Below are 26140 nucleotides of genomic sequence, written 5' to 3' on the forward strand. Positions count from 1 at the left end.
GGTAGTGCTGACATAAAATGAATGAAAGAATCTAAAGTGTTGATTCATTTGTGGGTTTGATAACGTATCACGTCTATACTTAGTTGCACTCTAAAGTGCAACAGTAACAAAAGCCTCACTTTCTTCTGCATACTCTGCTTTATGTTACCAGACGAGCTGCCAGAGATAAAGATAGAGGCATTGCAACCTTAAACTTTATTAAAAGCTTATCTGAGTGCTGTGTGACAAAGTGTAGATGCTTTAAGGACATGTTTATCCTTCGGGTGTTACCGAGAAGTGACAGAAGCAGGTACGCAGAGTTCAGATATATTATTGAATTTTTACAGTAAGTTAATGTATGAGTACATGAGACTAAGAGTATTATAACATGTAAAACATTATGATGTTGCTGTTTCTGTATAGATACATATTGGAGAGGTCAAGATCAGCTAGATAACAAACGCAGCCGTTCGAGGCTCGGGGCTTCGCTGGATTCATTCAAGTACCAGAGTCACACAGTATTCGTTAGCCTGTTAGCCTGTTAGCTTGTTAGCCTGTGGCTACTTTGCTGCTTGTGGACTTTGGAGATTCTCTGTGCTGCAGTTTGGTTGATATGATAGTTAGACTACTGTCTGTTAATAGCTTTTTTTAAATTGTTTTGCACATATTGAAATGTCTTTATTTGCTCTTATTATGTCATGATACAAATATGAGTCGGCGTTTTTCTTTATTTACTGTAAAAATCACACACATGTAGCATCAAAACAATTATCACTGTAAGTAATTAATAAATGATTTTTTGATTGATTTAATAAATGATTAGCCTTATTTAACATACAGACGAATATTTTGGGTATAAATGTGTTTAATACCACTACTGATACACACACATCTGGTTAGTGTGTCCTGCATTATATTGGCCTGAGAAGTGCGCAACAACAAGTACTTGAAAACTCCAAATAGTTGATAGATTTAGAAGTCTAGACTCAAGTGCTCTGACACAAGTGTTCCCAGCATTAATGCACACTTATTCAGTCAGTCTGTTTATGTCTGTTTTTTATCCACTCAGCTCCACTCACTTTTTTTTTTTTTTTGCATTTTCTGTGTTTCCACTCGGGTTGTTTTATGCACAAATTTAAAATGCACATAAAAATGTTTAAATGGAACACACTCATCATTTGTTTTGAAGTAATTTGTACATTCATGCTACAAAAATTGTGAAATCTTAAAAAAAAAATTGCAGATTCTTCTCTGCATATTTATGTTCTTGCTGAATCAGATGTGGCCATCAGCCAATAAAATGATGAACTGTTTATGAGTCAAACCAACGGCAATAAATAATTGGTTTCACTGTAATGTACTGGTTTCTACCAGAACAAAGACCAGCCGAGTGACAAAACGAGCCATTAGTTCCCAATCCAAACCTCCTTAAACACATATTTATACTTCTGAACTAGTGAGGACTCTTACTGCTATTCACATTTTCCGGAAATAAGCCTGAATACAAAAGCAGCATTTGAACAAATGAGGATCAGACAAAATGTCCTCATAATTGAAAATGTCCTCACATCACAGGTTAAAACTCAAAGGAGTCCTCACAACGTTCCCAGAGGCCAGACACACACACCCACATTTATACGTCTGTACTTGTTAGTACCCTCATTGACATGATGCACAAACTTTTACAACATGAATCTCACTCCCTCATATAGAAACACGTTCTCCTACAAACACATATATGTGCATGAACAAACTGACACACTACAGACACTTACGCAATCATCTCCCTCCGTTCACACACATGCCCCACATGGCAAAGGGAAACAGATTTTTGTTTCAACACGCCTCTGAAGAAAGTGGAGCTCCATTAATTCTTGAGGTGTTAAACTGCAGCGTGTGAACCTCAACGAACGTTCACACAGTCGAGTCCTGGCAACAGAAATATGAGCAGAGGTAACAAAAACAACCAGGCTTCGGGAGTTTTCATCAAACTGGAGTTTTCAGCAACACTTTATTTTAAATCCCCCTATTTAGTATTCATATGAAATGATAAATGCTTATATATATATATATATATATATATATATATATATATAGTATTGTATAATTGATATTGATAAATAGATAACAGATTGAATATTATATTTAGGGACCGAGCCCAAAAGGCAGAGGCCTACAAAGGCCTACAGGCGAGGACTGTGTTTGTTTGTTTGTTTGTTTCTTTATTATTACGCCATTTAAACCCTAAATTTGACCCCCTAAACATGCTCAAAAACTCACCAAATTTGGCACGCACATCAGGTCTGGTGAAAAATTTGATAAAATGTAAAAATTAACCCCTAAAATGCCAAAATGTGCTCTCTAGTGCCACCTATGTAACTAAAATGGCTACCACGGCCCGTAGGAATGTCGTAGAGAGATCAAACCAAAATCAATTATTTGTCTCATCAAGACCTACGAATCATACAGTGACACCCCTGACCTAAATCCTACAGGAAGTCTGCAATTAGCCTTTCAAAATAAGACTTTGCCTCAATTTTGGCCCCTGAACAAACGCTATCTCCTCTGAGGGCGTTAATGGTATCGGCTTCAAGCTTTAATAGGTGACTTATGACACTGTGCTGAAAAAAAGTTAAAAACTTTGTAATAACTCAAACGGCTTGGATTTTATAAGCCCTGAAAGTTGCAGTGCCACATCACCCCTTACAATGTAAAACAATGGGGAGGCAATCTATGGACATGAACTTTGTGCCAAACAGAGGCTTCTGCTGTCTAAACTATAAGTTTGACCACTTTCAAACCTGTATGAATGGATTCACACGGAATTTCCCACTAAAATATGATTTTTAATGTTAGTTTTGGCCAAAGTCATGGGATTTATGAGGATATTTCACAAGAGGTGTAACATCCTCCTCTCCAACTGCTCCTGGTGATGTCACTCCCTCAGTGCTGTGAAACATTCCGCAATACACACTCATTATAAAATCACAGGAGGAGCAAGAAAAGACCTTAAAAGTCAAACTCTAATATCTCAAAAACAGTAAAAGATAGAAAAAACATGTAAATTCAAGATTTGTAGGTCAAAGTCTCGTGACTCATTTAAAGTTCAAATGAAGTTTGTATCTAAAACTATGTGGAAGCAGTAAATGTTCAAAAAGGTGTGGGTTCACTCACACTCTCCATTCAAATATATGAGTATTTTTCTGTGTCCAGCTGCAGTTACTTATTGTCTCTACACACCTGACAGTACACATGTCAATCAAACTTTCAAAATAAAAGCACACCACACTTGTAAGAATTATCCCTCATTTTTAAAAAGCAAAATCTGATCTGATCCCGACAGCCAGAGTGCGAGGTCCCGACCAACGCTGCTTCCAGCTTTAATATTTAATTGTATTTTTTTCATAGATTTGGTCCTGCCCTAATTACAAACTGGAGAGACGTGCTGTATGACATGGAAATATTTAGGGAGTGAAGTTTAAATTTGATCCACTGTCTCCTCTTCTTCATCTTTCCATCATCAGTTATACACATCATTAAAAAAAAAAGTTTAATGTCTTAATCTCTATAACAAAATGTTTGTGTTGTGTGACTTTTTATATGTGGAGCTGAGTGGTGTTGCTTTATAGTTTTGTTGTTGGTTTATTACATTATTATGGACCTTTAGGACATTTTGTTACAGAAGGAAAAGCACAGGTCTAAAAAACAGCCGTTTAAGCTTCAGGGTTGAGGTTTAGCAGCTGCTGGCTGACTGTCAGACTCTCACGGTTTACAGAGACACTTGAAACCATCTTTAATGTTATTATAACACCTGAGCTTTTCCTTCTATGACAAAATGTCTGCTGTGAATTCTGCATTCATGTCTGTTTTTTTGTTTCTCTGTCAAAACGGAGAATTCAAAAACACGTAAACACATTTAGAGAAAAAAAAAAAGTTTTTAAATTGTTGCTGTGTTGTGGTGATGTTATCGCTCTCAGTGTGTGAGAACACACAGACAGATTGTGAGGTTCGACTGCTTGCTGCTGCACGTCTGTTTCGAAAGCAGGTCAGCAGAGTGTGAAGTGTTTGTTTAAAGGAAACCTGTTTAACTACAGAGCTTAGAGCTGAGCTTTACAACCAAACCTCACTGTTGTTCATGTTACTTGTGAATGCTAAAGAAGGATTTCGCCTATTTTTGATATTTTCTCTTTATTTTAGTTTATTTATATCGTCTACATTCACCTGTATTATCTTTGCCAGCTCTGTCCTGAAAGAAAGATTGTAATTGCAATAAGATACTGTTGCCTCCTGTCATTGCATTTTCATTTAAATGGAGAATTCAAAAAAGACATTTAGACAAAATCTAGTTTTAAACTGTTGCTGTGTTGCGGTGATGTTATGAGGTTTGACTGCTTGCTGCTGCACGTCTGTTTTGCACATGAACAAAATCAGGTCAGCAGAGTGTGAACTAAATGTTTGCTTAAAGGAAACCTGTTAAACAAACTGGAAGACTTATTCTGATTTGTCAGCTGACTCAACTGGAACTGATGGCCTTTCTCCACAGAGGACATATTGGCATGTTACAGAAAAGCACAGGTGTACCTTGCAGCGATTAATCCATTAGTTGCCAACTGTTTTTATGATCAATTAATCATTTGGAGTCATACTTTAAGGAAAAAATTGGTTTAATTTCTCAGACAGTAAACTGAATATCTTTGGTTTGTGGACGTCATCTTAATATTTTTCACCATTTTCTTACACTTTATTGACAAAATGTCTGAGATGAAGGTCTATATGTTTGATATTTAAGGTTGTGTAATATTTCGTGTCAAAACTAAAGACTTGTGTATCACTGCCAGTCCTGACATGCATCTGGATGTTTCCTCACTGAGAAACACCTGCTGACATTCACATGACGGCAGCAGCTGAACAAATTCAGGGAGATTTTTCTGGTTGTTGATGACGCTGCTTGACAGGTGCAACCTTTTAAGTTTTGTGTCTCCAACAGGTTGATTCAGTCACTTTACGGAGGCTGATTTACTGCCGACTGTCTCAGACATGTGCTCGTTGCTCTGACTAGTCTCACGCTTGTCCAGGCCTCGGCTCAGTCACGTGGATGTTCTGACTTGTTTCAGTTTTATGGATGTTTTGACTCAGACCTGTTTGACCCTGTGTTGTGGGTGTTTCGTCTCAGGCTTATTGACTCACTGTTGACTTAATGTGGGGAAACATATCATAATTTCATATTTATCTTGTAACATGTTTAGTTTTGAATCATTGTTTTTTTTTTCTCAGAGTTGTAATTGCAATTTTGGCAAATCCAAAGGACTGTACTGAGTTGACTGTCAAATAACTTAACACAAGTTGTGCAAAAAAGTCAAGTGAGTGAAAACTTTTCACAGCGACATTACGAAAGCAAGACAGTGATTAAATCTTATTTCCTTGTTGCTTTAACTCCATGTCACTTATCTGTCTACTCTGAGGAAATGACCAACATTAATCAACTTCTCAAATCACAGAACTATAAGTGACCCCAACATGCAGGAAATCCTCCCTTTGCTTTTAAACGAAGTGCTCGACTTTACTTGAGGGCATATACTGAAACGGTATTCCAGGCCAGCTGTGGATCGTCAGCACAGTGCGTCTCACTCACCTTTGGGTAACTTGTCAAAGTCGACGTAGTAGCGCAGCATGAAGGAGCCTGTGAGGAAGCCGAGGGCCGGGCCGATGGAGGTCACGGCGAGGAGGATGCCTGAAAAACACGACAAAGACAAAACATCATTGTTGTCAGAGTTCAGTCTTTCTATAAATAAAAAAATGTTTGTATGACAATATCACTTATATTCTGCAGTCCAGCCTGTCGTCACAAGAAAAATGACAGTATAGCTTTAAAATTCAGGTCGGCAAAACAACCTATAGACACGTATCTAGTGGCTTTATTAATTATGACTCGTGGACGTGATGCAGTTCAGGTGACGTCAGTATCAGGTGACTTGATGAGATGATTTTGCCTTATCAAGAGGAGGCAGGTTGGGTTTAAAAGTGGACTTTGCTGCAGGAGATCGCTGTTCAGGACATTTTTATGAAAACCCATAACATTGTGGTGTTTACTGTTGCCATGACAACAAAGGTTGTGTAACTTTAAGAGAGTATAAATCATGTTTCATGTGATCATTTTAACTCAAGTGGCTTTTGTTCCTAACCCTAACCAGACCTGAACCACAGCGTTGTCACATCATAAAACATCATAATTGTTCAACAGTGATTTGTGACGGTTTTGGAAATCAGCGTTTTACTCCGGCTGTTAGATGGCGTAAATTTAACTATAGGTCATTTTTTGTTGGCTGACCTATTCTGTCATTTAATTATGAGGATGTGTTGTGCAACCAATGTGCCTCTGCATCACGTTTTGGGAAGTGTTACTGATTAAAACCCGGTTCCAGGAAACCCTTAAAAATCTTTTGTTTTACAAGCAGAGAGCCTGCAGCACATGCACACGCTGCACGGAGGCGGCAACATTCCTAACTCTACCTGTTAACATGAGAAAGAGGCGGCCGTTTGTCTCTTTTGTTGTTTTCTTTTCACCGTGAGCTTCAGTTGTGCTCGAGTGCTGATCCATTAGTCATATTGTTTTCTGACTGTTTTGAACTTTACTCCCATGACTTGACACTCAGATCTCTTATCTGCTCCTCACAGGTTTTTATTTCTCTTTATGGTGCCAAACACCAGCTAACCTTCTGTAAAGTGAATGTACTGCAGACCTGCCTGGATGGAAAATATATAGCCTAATGAAATGTTTATGTTAAAAAGAAGTTAGCACATTTACCATCTTCCAGCTAATAAATACCATTCATGCTAACTTCTATATGCAGCTATATGATGGAGTAGCTGTGAGTATGATAGTGATATAACAGAGGTGAGGAGCAAAAAGTACAAACAGGACCTTAAACCACTCAAAGCACCTTGTTAAGGTAAATTCTTCTCAGCTTAAGGAAGGTTTAAGTTGCATGAAACTGGCGACAAACCTGAAGATGAGCTGAAACATACACAGACTGGACAGACCACACATGAAGGTTGTTTCCACCAACTGATTGTTTAGTTTTTGACAGTCAGGATGGAGCACAAACCTCACAGACAACACACTGAACCACTTCTCTCTTCTGCAGGTAGATGACCCGCAAATCCTGCGAGAACGCCACAACTGTCACATGTTCTTGCACCAAAACGGACAACAACTAGTCACTTGTACTGTTTATATGGAGAGCATTTGGCGCTGAAAAGGCCAAGGCTGATCCTGGATTGGAGGTGAGTGAGGTTTGTAAAATGAAGCTAACAGAAGCCGCTGCAGCTCCATTACAATATGAACTCTGGTCCCATTTACAGTCGTCATTTAAAGTGTCTCATATCTGGGTACAATCCAGATAACATTTAAGTCACATATATGTGTCTTTATTGGTCAGATCACATGATTACAATCTGTCTGTTGGTTTTCTCAGCTACTTGAAAATAATGGCTGGCTGTGCTCCAGCCCACACAGCGGTGGTAACCATCTGGAGCTGTTTGTTTACACCAGAAGATGAAGGACTTCTGCACTTTTACACTTTTACATAATAACAGTTAGCCAAGACATGGATGTATTAAACATTTCTTTGTCTTCATGGGTTTGAACTCATCTGCAGTCTGATTTTAATCCATCTTGAATGCATTTACAGTTTAATGGTTTTTTACACTGATCCATCCAAGATGTTTGAAGAGTGTAAATGGAGTAACTGATGCTCAACAGGTGTTTGTCTACCCTTCTCGCGGTCGGGAGCAGTGCAAGTTGTCACTCCTCCTCTTTCAACCCCTGACTCCCTCTGCTGCGAGCTGGGAGTTAAAGGCATGAAAAGCCTGTGACATACTGATCACCAGCAAAATATATTTCGTCATGGTATCACAGATTCACTCTCATTGACTTCAATACAGTACTTAAAGCTGCAGTGCAGGACTTTTGTTTCACCCTTCTGGCAGTGAGAGTAATTACAAAAACACTGCTAACATGCTAATGTCACAGGCTCCGCCGTAGCTTACTCCGTCGCTCCTGCTGCGGCTGTAAAACGGTGGATAAATTGTTTTGAGTGTCACACAACCCCCAAAAAATGATTAGTTTCATTATCAGAATTTGATCCATTCGATTTGGAAAGTCTAGAGGAGCCGCACGACTAAATTATTTTATCCTCATTCAAGTTAGCAGAGAGCTAACAGGAAGTTAGCCGGCTCGGCCGTGTTGGCTGCATTCATCCAAACCTCACACCATCAAACCTTACACCAGATTAAAAACTCTGTATACTGTGAACTGGCTTTAACGTAACGGACGTTCATTTATACAGTGTGCAAATGTTCCGCACTGCAGGTTTAACTGATTGTGTGCAGAACTCAGTTAATGTTTAGTAACATCTGTGCTTTATTGATGGTCTAAACGAATGTCCTGTGACTATAAGGCCACCGGTTTGAATCAGCCTGGCACCAAGGTGTGTGCATCCTCCTGTTTCTGCATCATCTGTTGTCTGTTGTAGTATAAGAGTTGTACTATTCATATATTCCAAATTATATGCTTGGAACGTGCTTATTGCCACTTGCAGCTATACTTATTTAATGTAATTCTGTTAATCTTGTCTCTGTATCAACTTTCAGCTCCCTACCTCTCCTTCACAAGCGTTTGTTTACTTTAAATTAATGTCTAGCTGAGTATCTGTAGGTAAAAGTGAGTTTTTAACTAATCAGGACTGGACCGTTGGGATAGAACAGTGTTTCGTCAGCGTACCGAGGTAGAGCGGCGAGTTCTTCTTGCTGGCGTAGTCGTCGATGTAGGAGATGCCGAAGGGCTGGATGGGGACGGCTCCGATACCCAGCAGCAGCTGACCCATCAGCAGCAGAGGGTAGACGCCATGCTGGGTGGGGCTCTCCTGCTTGCTGCAGCTCTGATTGGAGGACGACGTGGTGACAGTGCTCTCTGATTGGCAGAGGCCGGAGCTGTTATCACTGGTGGCTGTTGGGAAACACATTTTCAAGCATCATGTGCTGTCAGTGGTCTACAACAGTTATAGCTGCTGTTCTGAGATTCTTACCTAGTGGGGTAAAAAAATTAAAGTTTGTCCTGAGGTTGGCGCTGCAGGAAAGGTGATGTTGTTAAAATCAAATGTGTTTATCTTCTGTGCAGTGGGCAATTTAGGACTTGTGTGTGTGTGTTTGGTCTTACAAGTGATGCGGTCGGTGTACTCGTACAGTCCGCCCAGGAAGTGTGGCAGCACCATCAGCAGTGAGGCCAGACAGGCCAGCAGAGCGCCGCCTCCGATGAACCGCGGACGGTGGACACGACTACCGAGAAAACTCACAAAGACGATGAGGACCGTGTTTCCCACCTGGAGACACACACACAGCAGACAGGGATGACATCACATATAACTTATATCCAGCAGCAAATGCACAATGACGAAAAAATGCATCTCTTCTTATTGTGACAATAAAATAAAGAACCAGAATCTGGTCCAGGAGATCCCATAAAACCAGTTATATGTTGGAAATGCAGCTTGATCAACTGCTCCAACAACAAACTGACATCATAAGACCTCTGCTCCATGAAATCTATTTGACTTTCATAAATCTCCATATAATCTTCATGTTTCAGTCTGAGCGGCGTGCTGACAAGCGACCGACCAGACGCCACCTTCCTGATCTACATCTGTTTCTTTTACAGCATCATGTGTTTCAGATTTGTACGAAATGATGCATTTCTTCTGACGACAATGACAGAAATCAGGAGTTTGATGATTGAAAGTAATTACTGCTGGTTTAATGAGCGAACAAACACAAACAGCACTTTTACATCCAGACTAGAGGTCGGACAGAAGCTACGTTTATGTTAGTTTTTCACAGTTGTGCTTTAAGACTGAAGAACTTCCACAAACATCTATACTTTCACTGGCAACGTCTTCACCTTCACTCTGGATCCGGATTCTTCATCTATAGCCATTAAACTATAAGTAGGACCTCGTCACAGGTACATTTATTTAAGAATATCTCATCTGAAAAACAAATCAAGATGAAAGAAAAATACCAATTCTGGACAGACGAGCAGGAAGTGACCCGTACTGACCTCATTGAAGGAGGCCAGGAGGCCCGACTTCTGGCTGGAGAGGCCGTAGCGTCTCTCGATGGTGGAGATGGAGCTCTTCATGTAGCCCGACACCAACAGCTGCGCCAGCTGCAGCAAACTGTGGCAGAACACAAAAAACTGCAGACGGAAGAAGAAGAAGGGTCAGAGAGTCGGGTCAGAGTCCGGTTATCTGCAGGGAACACCTAATATTATGTTTGTTAGGTGGAATAAATGACTGAATACAAGTGTGATGCAAAAACATCAACAAATATCAAAGATGGAAAGTGAAAAACAGTGAAAGTGAGTGATTCACAACATGGTGAGCTATCAGAGTTTGGTGCCAGTGTGTTAAGAGGAAATGTTTACGCATTGTTTCCTCGGAGAACAATAACAGGATAGACTTCAGGAAGTGAAGTTTCTCCTCAGAAAATACAGATGAATTTCTATGGATGCGACAAACTACAACTTCTCTAAAATTAGAAGTCTAACACAAACAATACTTAAGAAATTCGAGGGAATAACAAATGTGCAATCAAATAATCACCTTGAGTTACTTATATATAAATGGCTGATGTCTACGTTTGTTACACCTGTCAAGTATCCCAGATACACTAAATGTAATGATGTTTTTCATGGTTATGGGAGTGTAGGTTGATAAATTCCTGCACAGCTGGTTTCAGTAAAACTCAACTCTGAACCTGAAGTATTTATCATGAATTTATACAAGCAAAGAGGCCCTTAACAGGAAAAGTAGAAATAAACCATCTATTGGTAAGTGGATTAAGGAGATGGTGTCTTGTATGACATTAGAAATAATTATATATATACTGAAACAAAGGAGTCATTTAAGGAAATAAAGGATCCCTTGGTATCATTTCTTAAAAAAGGAGGAAATAGGAGTTAAACCTGCATTGGCAGAAATGGTTTATTGTGATCCCTAACAAGGAAAATTCACTTTTATTACTGGATTTATTATTAAAGGAGGCAGATAAACTGTGAAGTAACAGCTGCAATCAAGTCCATGTTAATAGTTAATAATAATGATAATAATAATAATATAGATGGTTAATCATTAACTATCGTCTTCCTCTCCCCGACAGTTTTGTTTATTCATTTCTCTTTATTTTCTCCCTCGCTATGAAATATATTAATAATGTAAGAGTACGTATGAATACTATCATATGTAAATAAATGTTCAGGTTGCATGCAGAAGAGGGTTTGAACTCTCATTTCTTCAGGAAGCTTCTCTGTACAGAAATGGCACAGAGCTGAAAATTGAAGAAAATTGAAGTTTGGGGCCTAATTACTGTCCAGTTTATGGACAAGTCTGTATTTTGCAGGTTAAATTACTTTTCTTATCCTTTTTTCTTCATCTTGCTGTAGTGATTTTGTTTGTATTTTTGTATTTCTTTCATTGAGTTCCTGAACCAAAGAGCACAGTGAACATCAAACACAAACCTTGATGCTGTTGAAGGGTCTCCAGCGCTGGGCGGGAGGTCGTGACCCCGCCGGGTCAGAGTTCATGTTGAGATCGTTGGCCCCCATGATTTAATTTCTACCACACGGAGGATGAAGAGCAGAACAAAGCCTGTTGAAATACAACCAGTCTGTCACAAGTTAAACTCACACTGATGGAGGATTTTACTGCAGTCAGAAGGTTTCAACTTCCTGCTTTTTAACACAGTAACTTTAAATAGCATGAGAAGTCCAATTGTTAGACAAAACGCACGCTGTGCACCAGAGCTGCTGCTCATTTCACTCTCGCATGTCGTTCTCATCCTGTGCAAACACGACTGCACTTTCCAGAAACACAGAGTGCATGAAGAATGTATGTGCGCTTGGGTTGTATATTTACACACAGAGAAGGAAGAGATTAGGAGAGATAAGAGAACTGTGGTTTGGATGAAAACCAAGAAGGAAAATCACTGCAGAGAGAGAGAGAGAGAGAGAGAGAGAGAAAGAGAGAGAGAGAGACAGGTTTTATAAAGGTTAACTCTCAAACAACTGAAGTGAACAGAACTTAAACAACCAATGAAGGCAGGTTGAGCTTTAACTGTTTTAATCATTTTCTCAGGAAGAGGAGGTTTGTCAGGAGTTGATTTCAGTGGTGGAAAGTATCAGTATTTTTACTATACATTTACTCAAGTACTCTAATTAAATGCAATTTTGAGGTACTTGTACTTTACTTGAGTATTTTCATGTGATGCTACTTTCTACTCCACTACATTTATTTGACAGCTTTAGTTACTTTTCAGATGAAGATTTGACACAATGGATAATATAACAAGCTTTTAAAATACAACACATTGTTAAAGATGAAACCAGTGGTTTCCAACCTTTTTGTCTTTTGACGTCTTACAAAAAGCAGTGTGTAGTCGGGGTCACATTTCACATGTCTATGAGTTGTTAACAGCTCCACCAAATAGTGATTTTTCCCTCTGAACTTCTCACATGCTTTCATTTCAATATATGTTCAAATGATCCAATATTTCAGCAAAAATCAAAGATTAGAGAAAAAGTCCAAAAACTGAAAACAGATTTGTGTATCAGAACTTTGTTTTTTCTTCTTTCCTCTCCCATTAATCATCTCACCACCCCTCAGATTTATCTGCTGACCCTTTGGAGGGGCCCCGACCCCTAGGTTGGGAACCACTGGACTAAACTAGCTAACTGTATATAAAGTAGTGTAAACTAGCTCCACCTCCAGCAGCTACAACAGTAACATGCTGCTCTAACACTGATGCTTCACTATTAATAATCTAATGATGTCATATATAATAATATATCAGTCAGAGGGACCAAACCACTACTTTTACTGCAATACTTTAACTACATCAAGCTCATAGTACTTATGTACTTTTACTGCAATACTTTAACTACATCAAGCTCATAATACTTATGTACTTTTACTGCAATACTTTAACTACATCAAGCTCATAATACTTATGTACTTTTACTGCAATACTTTAACTACATCAAGCTCATAATACTTATGTACTTTAACTGCAGTAGGAGTTTTCATGCAGGACTTTTACCTTTAATGTAGTATTTTTACATTGCTCTATTAGTACTTTAATTGAAGTAAAGTATCTGAATGTTTCTTCCACCACTGAATACACACATGCATGATGAATTGCAAAATCCAGCCAGCATAAAGAACAATAGAAAACCAACACTTGCACAGAATAATAACATGTGGTGAATTAACTACTTGTAAAGTGAGTTTGTGCAACCCAACACAAATACAGTCCAACTCAAAAATCTGTTTTGGGTTTTCTAATTAAAAGACAAAATCAGTCATTCAGAGTTTATATCATTTCCACTTAAAAAAAATGGAATAAAATAAATAAATACAATATAAGCAAGTGGCTGTTTGCTGGCAGGGACTGGGACTGAGTTTCATGCAGCCAGAGTTGCTCTCTGCTCTCTGCTATGATGAAATTTTAGACCAACTGATGTCAAACAATTCAGGCAAACTCAACACATCTGGTTGTTTTGTGCCTACAGCTGATGTAGTAATGAAACAATGAGTCAGAATAAGAGTTATGAAGCTTCATCAGCAGTTTTACCTCCTTCCTTCAAAATATAAATTCCAACACTTTCCACTTTTTTTTTTTTTTACAGAGGTGGCAGATTAATGTAATACAGAAACCTGCACTCCTTCACCTTATCTTACCAGGAACTGCACTTTATTTGGCATCAGTCTAATCTTATCTCTGTACAGGGTGGTAGCGGTGTTTCTATTCTCATCTGCTGCAAGTCTAGTCTTTTTTATGTAGGTATATATACATATATATATGAATTTTTTTTATAATCATTTACATTTTAAATATTCTATTTACCTACTTACCTGCCTGCAAACTAAACTTCCTGCAGGACAATAATAAAGTTAAAGGACACATATTCTGCACATTTCCAGGTCCTATATTTCCTTATATTTTCCTTATTATTATTCCTTATTTATCTTCTACTGGTCCTTTATGCAGCCCCTCAGTTCAGCCTCTGTCTGAAACAGGCCGTTTTAGCTCCTGTCTCTTTAAGGCCCCGCCTCCTGATGAGCCCACTCTGTTCTGATTGGTCAGCTTCAGTAACGTAAACAAACTATAGTAGCAGGATTTCACTTCTTTTTCTCATATTTTACTTAAAATGTCAACGTCTCGAATCCATCCGTACATGTTGGAGCTGAATCAGATCTGCAATATGGGAGTGGACAACACATGGAAACACCTTAGCAACCACCTTAGCAACCAAGACTACAGTACAGATGTCCATTTGCGGGCATGTGCGAACAATCTGACATCATCATGAGGAAGAAGTAGAGGTAACGTTGCAAATGATGCATTAACAGCAGGTTGAAGCCCTGACTTTTGACTTGCAGGCAGCATTTCTACATACGTTCACCTCACGTTTTGTAACTTTGACCATGTTTAACATCCATCATTAGAACAGGATAAAAATAACAGAAAACTAAATAGAAAATAGAAAACTAATACAACCTGAACAAGGTGGCGTAACTGAGACTTTCTAGATTTTGCTGGTTTTGTCTTGAACATATCAGGATATTAATTAAATGCATCTAAATTTTTAGCAGGTGTTTTTGTGATTTGCAAACACAATCTATTCATTTTCAATGTCAACACCTAAAGAAGACTTAATACAGGATATGGACTGAAACATTTTGAGACACAGAAAGAAAAAAAAAAACAATTTACCAGCAAGAGACAGCAAGAAGCAAAGAAGTGGGAGTCAAACTGAGAAGATAAGCAGGAAGGAAAACAACTTATCAAGCAAGTTATCAGTGGAGGAATCCAACTACATGAAAGCAAGTTGTTGTTGTGTAGCTATTTTATCTCCTCTGAGCTCAAACGAAACAAGCTGAATCCACAAAAAACAAGCCAGATAAAGACTCGAATTACCAACTCCTGATCTACACAGAGATCAACTGCTACACAACTGAAACACAATTTGATATCCTCTCTATAAAAGTTTGAGAAGCTATCAGGCAATAAACTGAACATCTCAAAAGAAATTAGAGTCACACAATTATACAGGGATCTTCTTTCTGTCAATCACAACTTTAAGTATTTCCACTTTTATTTGGAATAAGTCTACTCCACGGATAAAGAGAATGTTCTTGGCGATGCCCTGCCTGGTCCCTAAACTTTGTTTTGGCATGAAAACACACAGGAGAAGTACCGGGGAAATGACTATTCCATGCAGGACAGGATGTTTTTCTTCCAAAAGGCACTGGTACTCCTGCCAAAGTTCAATAAACTTTCCTCTATTTTTATGGGTCCAAGTAGACTGCAAAACTTTTCTTGTAGCCATGCTGTTGATGTTGTAGATGTTACGACTCCTCCCTCAGGTTTCCCCCTCACTCTGTGTCTTGCGCTCTCATTGGCTGTAGCTCATTGCAGACTCCTGTGTCTGAAATGCATCGACGAGTCTGTCGGATTGCGTCTTTGAACAGTTTACACGTTGCGATCGAGTGTCAATTTTCCTCTGATCTGGGGCTCCAATCGTGTAGTATGACCTCAACATAAGTCAATCATTGTTTTCAATTAGTCATTCTGGTCCAAATCTCTAAATTCAGGCCCTCTAATAAGTGCGCTGATGGTCATTTTGGAAATTATTGCTTAAATTATTACTCACACTGACTCGGACTTTCAGGTTCTACTGTGTTTGTGGTTCAGGAGTTACACTAACAAGACCCTCACAGGATGATGTCACACAATATTTCACTAAGTTTAATGTGACTTGATTACAATACCTGCCGTGTTAGCACAACTTAGCTAAAGTAGCTAATAGCCCAAGTGTGCAGCGCTCGGTGTTCCCAGTAAGCTAGCGTTAGCTTCGGTCTGAGGTAGTGGGGCGTGTTTCCAGAGCATGACCCTGCACTCCTTATCTGGACCATAAGCTGCAACTCTGGACTTCAAACCGGCTCCAATATAAACAAACAGGTGACGTCACACCTCGCTATGTTTTTATCTTTATATACAGGCTATGCTCCAAACAGAGTCCGGCTACACTTGAAGGTGACGTCAGAAATGCTGCAACCATGAGTGTGATTGACCGAATGACCTGCCAATCAAGGCAAACCTACAAAATCCTGCTTCTCTTTAAAAATATATGTTGGATTTTAGAAACATTGAAAGTGAGATGCAAGGAACTGTGCATAAATCAAATATTCACTTTGTAATTTTAGAGATTTTTTTGTTTTGATTTGTTTTTTTTTGCATTCACTTCAGTGCAGTCAGGGTTGTTTAGAGCAGCATCTAGTGGCCGTTACAGAGACTGCAGTGTAGTTTCTGTGCTGAGTCTTCAATTTAGCTGTTCTCTCCTCTTTCCCAACTTGGAAACTTAGTTTATTTAAAGCTTCAGCCAGCAGCTCTTGTAAGTAACTTTGTTGGTTAGTCATTCACAAAAACAAATTCCCAAAACTTTAGTCTGTGTCTGTTGGATGCAAAACGAGTCTGACTACCGCATTGCTGTTTGCCAAACCACAGAGTCCACATCAAATCATCAAATTATAACTTACTGAGTAAATGTTAGAGAAGTTAAGAATGTGGATACATTTCATTGTGACATTAAAAAAAAGATTTAATGTTTTAAATTAAACATACAGTGTAGTAAGAGTAAGAAATACTGTGTTATTATGATTTGTCTAAACATAAGAGCTCAAAATGTCCAACTGAAAACTTAATGTAGAATGTTTTTTTTTCAATGAAATAAATAAAAATCAGTGCGAGTTGGTACACAAGTCCAAAACCCCAAAATATTCAGTTTATTATCATATAGTGACATTTGAGAAGCTGGAACCAATGACTCCTGACAGTTGATTAATGGTTACAGCTCTAATGCATACACACTTTCACTTAGTAAAGGATCTGAATACTTCTTTCAGTGCAAGTACAAAGGTTTTATCAGCAAAGTAGTAAGTAATCAAAAATAAAAGTATCAGAATGACTCTTTTCTGTTGTAGATGGTCAAAATAAAGATAATTTTAACTACTTTATATAATGCAGTTTTGATCCTCAAAGTGACTCCAGCTGTCAGATATATGTTGTGCAGTAAAAAGTGCAATATTTGCCTCTGAATGTAGTGAAGTAGAGATTTGCATTCAATGGAAATACTCAAGTTAAGTACCTAAAAGCTGTGGCAGTATTCACTCATGAAATGAATAAAACAGACCTGACTGTTATAGTTATTTTTTTCCCCAGAAACTTTGCATTTAACTTTGTAAAGTGGGAGAACCGGAAACTGCAGCTTTTACAAACCAGCTCTATTGAAGCAGAAGAGTCCCTTTAAAAACCCTGAAACGTCCCGGAGAGAACAGAAAGAAGTGATTCATTCAGACTCACCGTGGAAGCTGAAGAGTAGCAGCTCGGCTCAGTTTCTCTGTTTCCTTGTTTCACTTTGCTGCAGCTTAGATTTTCTCTGGATCTCCAGCTCTGCTGCTGTAAAGGGGAGGAGGAGCCCATACTAGAATTTGAACCCTGGTGTTGAATGTAGGTCTGAGAAAAAAGAGAAGAAGAGGAGTGGAGGAGGAGTGTGAGGCCTCAGAAAAGTTTTCAGACCCACGTGTATAATTTTACAACCTGAAAAGATTTTACTTAGTAATTAAATAAATCTGTTCAAGATGGTTGTATATCCTTGAGGCACTAACTCTAAACTTTTTCATTTGTTTATGTGAAGTTGTTTCTAGTGTGTGTTAAACCAGCATTCAGGTGTCTGTAATCATTCCTCCTGTTCATACTGGATATTAAAAGATCCTTCAAATGTGCTTTCAATGGAAGTGATTGAGGCCAAAATCCACAGTGTGTCCACACAGTCGTTTAAAAGTCTGTGTGAAGCTTATATTGAGCTTCAGCAGTCTGAGTTAGTCATATCAAGTGGATATCTGACACATTTACAGTCTTTTTAGCATCAAATTCCCTCTTTGTGTTTCCTCGGACAGTGTTTCCCTGTTGAGCTGCAGGTGGAAGTATAGTAACAAAAAGAGGAACTTTGGCACTAAAAAGACTGTAACGTTGAAAGATATCTACTTGATTTGACTCATTTGGACGCTGAAACTTCATATTAGCTTCAGATAAACTTTTAAATACATTTTGTCCTCCATCACTTCCATTGTAAGGTCATTATGAAGGGATCTTCTAATGGTCAGTATGAACAGGAGGAATGATTACAGCAAGAAAAACAGCTTTAATGTTCATTTAGGCTCCTGACTGTTGGTTTAAGACACACTTTTATTTTCTTTTTACAGTTAATCTCCCCCCAAAAACGATATAATTGAACATCAATCAAACATAAAGCAGGAAAGGACGGAGCTCTTTGCAAAGATTGAAATACAAGTCTGTATAACTCTCTACCTGTACGTGCTGTAGGACTGTTTACTGTTAATACTACAGTTATTGTGCATTAATAATGCAGTTTACACAGCATTTAAAATACAATTTCACTACTATTTCATTACAAGTTGTTGTTTGATGTATATTCAGTATAATTATAATTTTGTTTTGGTTGATATATTATTATTGTATTGTTATGATAATAATAATATAATAACAATACAATAACAAAATTAAAATCTTGAAATGTGATGTGTTAGATCAGAAGCAGGTGAATTCATCTCTGTATTTGTAAAAAATATTTCATGCTTTTATGTTGTTTGCAGACTTCTGCAGTAATAAAATATGAATCAGGCCTGTAAATTTAATAGTTTCTCAGTCAGGAGTCCTGAAGGTTCAAGGTTCAGCTTTATTGTTATTATACAAAACAGGATTTCACAATGAAACAAAAAAAAAAAAAAAAAAAGGCAATAAAACAGAACAAAGTATCACTAAAAGAAGAAATAAAACAGGAAAAGCTATATTATATTTACAAGGAATATACAGTCACATACTGTATAAACATATGAATAATATATATGTATATATGCTGTATACACGCAAATGTTTTTGACAGTATGTTCAAGATTAATGGAATATGCAAATTATAGTGCAAAAAAGCTAATTGACATGAGTAGACCAAAAATATTAGAATAGGATTGAACAGCTCACTTTAAACATTAGCCAACATAAATGTTTTCCTCTTAACTGAAGACCAAACGCTGGTGTGTCTGTGAAGAAAGGAGGTGAAAAGTCAGATTCTTCTTCTGTGGTTGAAACCTCCCCCAGAAAGAAAAATGTAAGTTCAAAGAAGCATCAAGGTCAAAATGTCCCAGTTATCAGGGATAGAGTGGTTTCCTCTCTGAACCGATGTTTCCTGTCACTCTCTGGACTGAAGAGAATGAAGGCAAAATGTATTTTTTTTTTCTTTTTTGAATTTAACTTTAATGTGACAAAAGTGTGACATAAAAGGTGAAACATTAGTCAAAGAATATGAAAAGAAAAACATGAGACCAAAAGAGAAAGAAAATTAAAAAAACATGTGTTGACTTCAAGAGAAAACAATGATGATGTGATGTAGAAACTATGTGATGTGTGTTTGTACACGTCTGTGTGCATTATAACACGTATGTTGACTGTGTCGATGTGTGTGGACGTGAGGAGGGAGGTGTATGACAATGTGATGAAGCTGAGCTGTTCTACACAGCAAAAGAAAAAAATAACATTAAAAAACAACAACAATCATAACAATTAAAGCTGCAAGCAGTGTTGGTCGGGACCTCGCACTCTGGCTCGTCAGGACCAGATCATTTCACTTTTTAAAAATGAGGGATATTTCTTACAAGTGTGGTGTGCTTTTATTTTATATTTTCTCCTCGGAGGAGATAGCGTTTGTTCGGGGTTCAAAATTGGAGCAAAGTCTTATTTTGAAAGTCTGATTGTGGACTTCCTGTTGGATTTAGGTCAGGGTCAGGGGTGTCAGTGTATGATTTGTAGGTCTTGATGAGATATATAATTGAGTTTTGGTTTGATGTCTCTATGACATTCCTACGGGCCGTGGCGGCCATTTTAGTTACATAGGTGGCGCTAGAGAGCGCATTTTGGCACTTTGGGGGTTAATTTTTACATTTTATCAAATTTTTCACCAGACCTGATGTGTGTGCCAAATTTGGTGAGTTTTTGAGCATGTTTAGGGGGTCAAATTTAGATGTGATGTGGTGTGTGAAGCCCTTAGGCTTATTATGGGTCGGCCCTCTACCTTATTGGCTCGCTAGCAATAGCCAGGGAAGGACGCCAACAGGACAACAAAGGCTTGGACCAGAACCCAGGGTCTCCTGCGAGATGAGAAAGCACAAAAAAATTCTGGGGAAGAAGCAAAGTTAGTGACATGCATTGATGTTACATGAATGCATACAGATGGAGAGGAAGAGGAGGAGAGAGGAGCTCAGTGCATCATGGGAAGTCCCCCAGTAGTCTAGGCCTATAGCAGCATAACTAAGGGCTGATCCAAGGCGAGCCTGGTCGGCCCTAACTATAAGCTTTATCAAAAAGGAAAGTTTTAAGCCTACTCTTAAACATAGAGAGGGTGTCTGCACCCCGGACCCGAATCTGGAAGATGGTTCCACAGGAGAGGAGCCTGATAGCTGAAGGCTCTGCCTCCCATTCTACTTTTAAAGACTGTAGGAACCACCAGTAAGCTGCATACTGGGAGCGCAGTGTTCCAGTGGGATAATACGGTATTATGAGCTCTTCAAGATATGATGGTGTCTGACCGTTAAGGGCTTTGTAAGTTAGGAGAAGGATTTTAAATTCTATTCTAGATTTTACAGGAAGCCAATGCAGCAAAGTTAAAATGGGAGAAATGTGATCTCTTTTTCTAGTTTTAGTCAGAACACATGCAGCTGCATTCTGGACCAGCTGGAGAGTCTTTAGAGACTTGTTAGGGCAGCCTGATAATAAGGAATTGCAATAATCCAGCCTAGAAGTAACAAATGCATGGACTAGTTTTTCTGCATATTTTTGGGACAGGATGTGCCTGATTTTTGAGATATTACTTAAGTGAAACGAGGTAGTCTTTGAAATTTGATTTATGTGGGAGTTAAAGGACATATCCTGATCAAAGATAACTCCCAGATTCCTTATGGTGGTGCTGGAGACCAGGGTAATGCCATTACCCTGGCTTTTATTAACTCATAAAACTAATAATACCCAGTTGAAACAGAGTCAAGTGAGTAATCTTCTCTTGAATTGTCAAATGACGGGCGGCTGATGGAAAAACACACTGTTTCATTTTATTTGCTGACTTTTTGGAAATTTTCTTCATGAGGGTTGTGCAATATGTCAGCATCGTCAGTATGTGTATATGTGTAAACTGTGTATGTGTATGGAAGCCAAGTGCTGCTAAGATGCTGACATTTCTGTTTTTTTACTATGTAGTATGTTTGACTTTATCTTCTGTGGAACTGCAGGACAGAGTCACAACAAATTTCCCTACAGGGACATTAAAGTATATCTTATCTTATCTTATCTTATCTTATCTTATCTTATCTTATCTTTCCTGTGGTGCTTGCTTGAGACAATAAAAATAAACTTGATCATTAAGTATTTCTAATGTTGACATCACTGCTGCTGTCAAATGATCTTTAATATTAACATGATGAAAAATGGATTATGTTGATAATGTTGCTTCAGTGAAGCCGTGCAGTGTCGTCTTGTGACCAGCAGATGGAGCCACAGTCAAACCAAATGTGCTGCTGGGAACTGATCAAACACTTGATATCACATATGACATTTACTCTTCTTTCTGTAAAATATACTGTAGACAAAGTATAACAGTAAAACTCAACTTTTTGTATCTTAAGTACAACTTTATTTAACAGGTAAAATTTGTAAATTTACACTTTTCTTTTTAACTCTAAAGAAATTGAATAAAACCGACTGGCCAACAAAAGATGACGAATGAATAAATGAATGAATAAAAATGAAAGTTAAGAAGTTTCATATAACAAACTGGACAAGTAATTATATTAGTAAAGACAAAACAAAGATATCTTGTTGGCCTTTTAAACAATCCTGGCTCTCTCAATTAATGTACGGAAAAAAACTTGTTTCTTCTCTCTTGTCCTCCTTGTCTTGTCATCAACTCTGTTCCTCTGTAACACACAAATCACACACCAAACACATGCATCTTCGTAACTTTTAGCCTAGTTACGTTAAGGATTTTAATGTCGTCTAGTACATGTGTGGTCAGCCTGGTCGCCAGGATAAAACGTTGGCACTGTACGTTTCTGCAAAACCACAGAAACGTTGAATATCTACGTTTCAACACGTGAAATACGTAGCATATTAACATTTCAACAAAACGTATCATATGAAAATGTCAACAAAATGTATTATATCAACATTTCTAAAGTGACGTAGTTCACATGTGATCTATATGAGTTGATTTTTCCTATATAGGAGGAGGAGGGGCAGGTGGATGGTTAGTAAGTTTGTTGGCAGCAAGTTGGAAATCAGCATCGAATACGGTTTGAGACCACCTCAAAACTCAAACCAATGTCCGCTTTCAACCGACAAAAGCGGGTGTTTTCAGTGAGACGTCAGGACATTTGCAGCCGTTTTTCTGGCGAGAAAACCGTCTTTTTTTAGTGAGACATCGGCCGTTTTTATTTTATTTTTTATTTTTATGTTAACCCAAACCATGATCTTTCCCTAACCCTAACCAAGTGGTCTTTGTGCCTAAACCTAACCAGACCTGAACCACAGCGTTGTCACACCATAAAACATCATTATTCAACGGGTAGAAATGTTAATATATGCTACGTTTGTAGAAATGTTGATATGATACGTATCACACGTGTTGAAACATAGATATTCAACGTTTCTGTGGTTTGCAGAAATGTTCAATGCCAATGTTTTCTTCTGGCGACTGGGTTGCTTTAGAAACAAGCCCAAAAACACGCAGCCCGCAACTACCAATGTTTGTGAGGGACTTTACACAAAAACAAGCCTAAAGTCACTTATAATAAGTGAAGCTTACAACTGTGGTCAATAAGTGTCCCGAAACGACTTCATGTTCAATCAAGGACGACTTAACACTTCCATGTGTTGTTCTGGAAATCATTTACCAACCACGTATTCAGTCCTTTCACTGGGAGATTCTGTTTCAAAACTTTTATCACGGCCACTGACTCACACACGCTTGTGGCTGAAATGTCATTTTGCTGATGTTCTGTTTTCAGTTTCCACATACTCTTGTTTTTTTCTTTTGATCTGTGGTGCGTTTGTTGTTTGCAACACGTTAATTTACAACAGGTCTGACACAGAAATGAAGACAAAATGACCTTTACATATTAATAAAACTTACAAGACAGGTGATTGATTTTATTTGATTTTAGGTTTAATATCTGTGCAAGAGTTTGACCGGTAAAATAAACTGCTCCTGTGTCTGTTCTCTTCTTCTGATCAGAACAGAAAAAACTTGCAGCCGACTTGGAAGTTTCAGATGTTCCACGGAACATAAATATGATGAAGAAGTTATGGCAAAAAACAAAACAAAGTCCTCTCAGCTTCATTGGTGCTGGAAAGAGAAAATCTAATATAAAGCAAAAAAAAGTTTAATTCCATTATGTTGGAGTCAAATCCTCCAGATCTGCCGCTCGTCACATCTCTACTCTTGTGTTTCCAGATGTCACATCTGCCTGCAGTGAATCAACTTCTTGTGCAAGAGGCTCAAAAGTAATTATGGGTTTCTGTGTCAGTGTTTGTGTTTCTGTATGCATCCAAACAAATCATAACAACAGTCTACTTAGAGGATTTAGTGGATCTATACTTCCTGGACACAAAAAACAGACATGTAGCCACATCTGCTGCGACATCCGGAAACCTTTGCTAAGTGAAAACCAGAACTCCCTCAAATCTGGAACATGGTGGACAGAAAAAAAAGACAGAAAAGTCTTGCTTTAGCACCTCGTCTGGTAGTTTGAATAAACGCTTTACAGACCTGAATAACCTGCAGAAGCTTGTTGCTCCTTCCGTCTGAATTCACACTGCGCCCTACGATGACGTTCGTTACCACGTTGGCCATTTCATGCAGAGAAGTTGCTGTAATTTAGCGGAATTGCAAGCTCTCACAAATATTGAGGAGATTTCTTGAATTTGTCTTAATTAGCGATCACAAAATTGCAATTGACTGATATATGTACGGCTCAGATGTTAGCCTGTTAATGTTGGCTTTGTCAGTCGGTTAATTCAGCTAGCTTAGCATCAGTTCTACCTGCAGTTATTAGCTGTAGATAACAACTCATCTCTACAGACGCCATAGATGCATCATGGGGATGTAACATACCTAGGTAAAATAAGTCCTTGAGGTCTTGAGTTTTATTTATCAAATGAAAGAAAAGAAAAGAATAAATAATTCATGGCTCCATAGTAGGGAGTAGTGATGTGCCCGAATACAAATACGTTGTTCAGCAAAGCATGAATAGTTTAATTTTTAAAAATTATTTGTTTTTGGGAAGAAAAAAACCCAATGTCAAATACCAGACGCACATTTCCTAATTTGACATTTGACATTTGGATAAAGCTGAGCTACTGACACATGCTAAGTGCTCTCAAGAGATTCTCCACAACCTGTTGTTCCCCTTCTTCTTTACACAAAGTTAGGTTGTAAAAAATAGGCAACAAATGAAAAGTGCAACGCAATATTTGCCTTTGAAGTTCTTCCCTACACATTACACAGTGTGCTGCCTCTGTGTTATGGGTGTATAAATAGTTAGAGGTCTGTCTGCAATGAGGCGATGAGTAAAGTTTTAGTTCAGTAATCAGCACAGTCGTCTATGATCTGGGAGACTCCAGTTAAAGACCTGGTGTGGGGACCTCCTTCATAAGGTAGTTTATTCATTGACACTTATTGTAACACTTTAATTTTCTAAAATTAAAAGCGTAATAAAAACAAAAGGTTTTTAAGCCTCTCTCCACTTTTATTTGAATACAAATACAAATAATTTTGCCGCCTCAACAAATACAAATACAAATACTGGGCTCTCTGCACATCCCTACTCCATAGACCCTCCAGGTACATGCTGTTCGTTTAACTGCCTACCTTCAGTATATAAGGTACCCATAGTGTTACCTACCGTAATTCTCACAAAACTAAAATAAAATAAAATAAAATACCAGTAAACTAAATATACTAAACAGACAAATAATGAAACTAGTAACTATCAAAAGAAAATACTGTTGAAATCTGGTCTAAATAAAGCAAATATCTACATTTTCTGTATAGATAAATAAAATAATTAGCTTAATTTGTGAAACCCCTCAAAATTTTAAATTTGAGGTCTTCAGGGGGCCCTGTGGGAGAACCCTGTATTTCACACAAAATGTTAACTAGTGAACTCTGGAAACTTATGTGTCATTCTCGTGTTTTTTGAAGTTCAGTGTGTTTGTTTGTTGTTGGAAGTTCTTTCAGCTGTTTTATGTTGGAAACTCGGGGGACTACACTGCCTTCTAATGGCCCACCAGTTTCACCAGTTTCATCACTGTGTGTTCCAGTTAACCACAACAGCCAGTAATGAGTGTTAATGCTTCTGAAACGAATGTAATCATTAATGAGGTCCACTGTGAGCTGCTTCCTAACAAAACACTTATTAACAGTTTCTGATGGTAATTAACCCTCTGGGAGCAAAGAGCAATAGATGTTTATCAGTGATTACAGGAGGCGGTAGTGAAAGCTCCTGGGATCCACAATGACTCACTTCACTATCACTGACTGATGATCCTCTGGCTGTTTTACAACATACTCTGACAAACTCACCTGCACTGCATCCAAAAAAAAAAATCTAGAAACAGCTCAATCTGATAGAAAATCACTAAAGGTTTAGTGAAACACCAAAAACGCCTCTAGAAAATAACAAAGGGTTATGAAGAAGTTCATCAAAATATATCAAATAGTGTAACCCCCCCCCCCACATGAAGTGCGCCGTTCTGTGAAGCCAGTCTGACATAGTGGCCAAACCATGTAATTACAGCTTCCGGGTCCGTCACCTGATGCACCACACTGGCCCAAAAAGTTTCCTGCACACAATTATTGAAAAAGGAGCAGCTGTAAAATGGTGATTACATTTATTTGAGCGTCACAACCCCCTCGAAATGACTC

The 26140-nt window shown here is 38.2% G+C and overlaps 1 protein-coding gene across 2 annotated transcripts in view; it reads right to left on the reverse strand.

Moving 5' to 3' along the window:
- slco2b1 (solute carrier organic anion transporter family, member 2B1) overlaps window positions 1-17573 on the reverse strand; it is a 37819-nt gene extending 20246 nt beyond the window's left edge. Inside the window, exons 1-6 of one of the 2 annotated variants that reach the window (XM_042431308.1) lie at window positions 17455-17573; window positions 11552-11648; window positions 10094-10231; window positions 9197-9359; window positions 8762-8986; window positions 5612-5710 (exon numbers count right to left, since the gene is read on the reverse strand). In XM_042431308.1, the coding sequence (XP_042287242.1) occupies window positions 5612-5710; window positions 8762-8986; window positions 9197-9359; window positions 10094-10231; window positions 11552-11638 (712 nt within the window). In that variant the 5' untranslated portion in view covers window positions 11639-11648; window positions 17455-17573. Of the gene's footprint in view, window positions 1-5611; window positions 5711-8761; window positions 8987-9196; window positions 9360-10093; window positions 10232-11551; window positions 11682-17454 lie in introns of both variants that reach the window. The other variant, XM_042431306.1, reaches the window with a different exon arrangement.
- Window positions 17574-26140: the final 8567 nt, after the last annotated feature.

Source organism: Thunnus maccoyii, chromosome 13 (genome assembly GCF_910596095.1).
Source record: "Thunnus maccoyii chromosome 13, fThuMac1.1, whole genome shotgun sequence".
In the NCBI taxonomy this organism is placed as follows: domain Eukaryota; kingdom Metazoa; phylum Chordata; class Actinopteri; order Scombriformes; family Scombridae; genus Thunnus; species Thunnus maccoyii.